This window comes from Raphanus sativus, unplaced genomic scaffold, assembly GCF_000801105.2.
Source record: "Raphanus sativus cultivar WK10039 unplaced genomic scaffold, ASM80110v3 Scaffold3629, whole genome shotgun sequence".
Taxonomy (NCBI): Eukaryota; Viridiplantae; Streptophyta; class Magnoliopsida; order Brassicales; family Brassicaceae; genus Raphanus; species Raphanus sativus.
Window position 1 is genome coordinate 6,719 of NW_026618934.1, and position 2,001 is coordinate 8,719.

At 36.6% G+C, this 2,001-nt stretch overlaps 1 protein-coding gene across 1 annotated transcript; it reads right to left on the reverse strand.

Moving 5' to 3' along the window:
- Positions 1-984: 984 nt before the first annotated feature.
- LOC130506758 (uncharacterized) lies at positions 985-1,587 on the reverse strand. Its single transcript, XM_057001442.1, has one exon. The coding sequence runs from the start codon at positions 1,585-1,587 to the stop codon at positions 985-987; it is 603 nt and encodes a 200-aa protein (XP_056857422.1).
- Between the last annotated feature and the right edge of the window lie 414 nt (positions 1,588-2,001).

A 2,001-nucleotide genomic window follows, 5' to 3' on the forward strand; every position in this document is an offset into this window, starting at 1 on the left:
TTCATACTTGGTCGAGTGTTGTTGTGTCCGGCCAGAAATACTACTGTGGACTGAGTCTCGACCAGTCTCGACCACGACCATGTAGGAACCACGACCACGGTTATTGTGGTTTCCATTTCCATGGTTGTCGAGTCTTTATTTTGGTTTAAAAGGACAACATGTCTGAGCTCTTATATCCATCAGATTATGGTGTGTTCATGGCATAGGGTTATCCTCTCTCCCCCTCATGAACATACTGTAATCTGTGGATGCTCATGACTTTTCATAAATTTTGTAGTCTAAACCGTATAGGTTGTAATTCGAAATTTATTCAGCCAGGTTATCAGGAACATGTTATAAAAATCATTTCTGTAAGAACACAAAATTATTGTGCCATTTCCATGATACCTTTTGGACAATGAAGCCTCATGAGTTTCCCTTGTGTTCATACTACACACGTGAGATTTATGGGAGAACTCTTTTGTGCCTTTAAATCTTTGCATCAGATTTTAAAATTTATTTCGGATGGCTAATCCGGTCATACCATTAAGTATAATTTCGTGGCTAACCTTACTGGTTACCAAAAGCCATTGTTCCTTATCATATTGATCATTTGCATAGTCTAGATCAACATGGAGAATTTTATTCTTGATCATTTATACCTTTGGCAAATTTTCTTTTACATACACAGAAAGAACATTTCTGTCCTTAGCCCATTCGAAACCATTCAAAATAAATTAATGGGGCTTTCATTTTGAGTGAATAAAATCGTCCCTCCTTAGGGAAATGCCATAGGATTTGTCTCTTCAAGACATACTGGTTTTCGAAATTTTCTTGTCATTTTTCAATCAAAGATTGTAATAAAATTTTATTAATGCTTTCCAGAGATGACAAGATGAAATAAAATGAAAACCAAATCATAAATAAAAATTCAGGATGTCAAAATAAAAATAAAACAAAACCGGCCATTCCTTTTAACACTTTGGATATGGCTTACATTGATTCTTATTCAATGAATAGATCAAGCTCATTATCTACATGAGTCCACTCGGTTTGTTCTTCTCCAGCTTCAGGAATACTCAAATCAAACTCTTGTCTCAGCTTATGTATGCTTAAGATCTCATCAAATTGCTTGATGTTCTCTGCCTTTGTTTTCTTTTTCTTCTCAATTTCCAACAGTTTGTCGAGTAGATCAAAGTAAGTAGTACACTTACTGGCGTGATATAAAGATATCGCATCACTCGGATGGATAGTCTCACGAGTCTTGGTGAGCTTATCCCTGTTGGTTGTCGACTCTCCAAATAGGTTGAGAGTGTAGGCGATTCTCATAAGGTCAGAGTCATACTTGTTCACAGATTCATAATTCTGGAACTTTATTTCTCGCCATTCTTTTTCTGCTTTATGCAAGAACATTTCTGAGTATCTATTGTTCAATGTATACCAGAGATAATGTGGATCATTGATGTAGCTGTACATCATTTTTAGATCATCACAGAGTTTATCCTTCATGATCTTGAGGGCATACGACCTCTCACACGCAGGGGTATCATTATCCCACTTGGTACACTTCCAAACTCCTCTGAGTTTTAATCTTCCTGAAGTGTTCATGGTCCACTCAATATAATTATCTCCTGAGAGATTTAGGACACTGTAATCTGAGTTTATTGGCATCTGAATTCATCACAAACAATGATCATTTAGTTTCTCATGCCATCTGGCTATATAAGGAAACAATGTCATGCGCCCATTTAGGCTGCTAAGACCATTCGGTCATCATCAAATAAATCAAGACCATTCGGTCATATATTGATCAAGGCACTCGGCCATATTTAGAAATGAAATAACAATTATACAAACAATCATTTCAATGCAATAACAAATCGACCAGGATGCACACATGAATCTAAAATAAATAACCTAAGGGTTTTAGGGTTTTTAGGAGTTGCATAGGTCGATGGTTAAACCCGGGTTGGATAGGTTCGATTGGGGTCAATCCTAAACCGGTTTACCATTAGGTTTAAG

What these genes read in the sequence shown, in the direction of transcription:
- LOC130506758 (XM_057001442.1), bottom strand. Translation starts at nt 1,587, where the DNA reads ATGAACACTTCAGGAAGATTAAAACTCAGAGGAGTTTGGAAGTGTACC.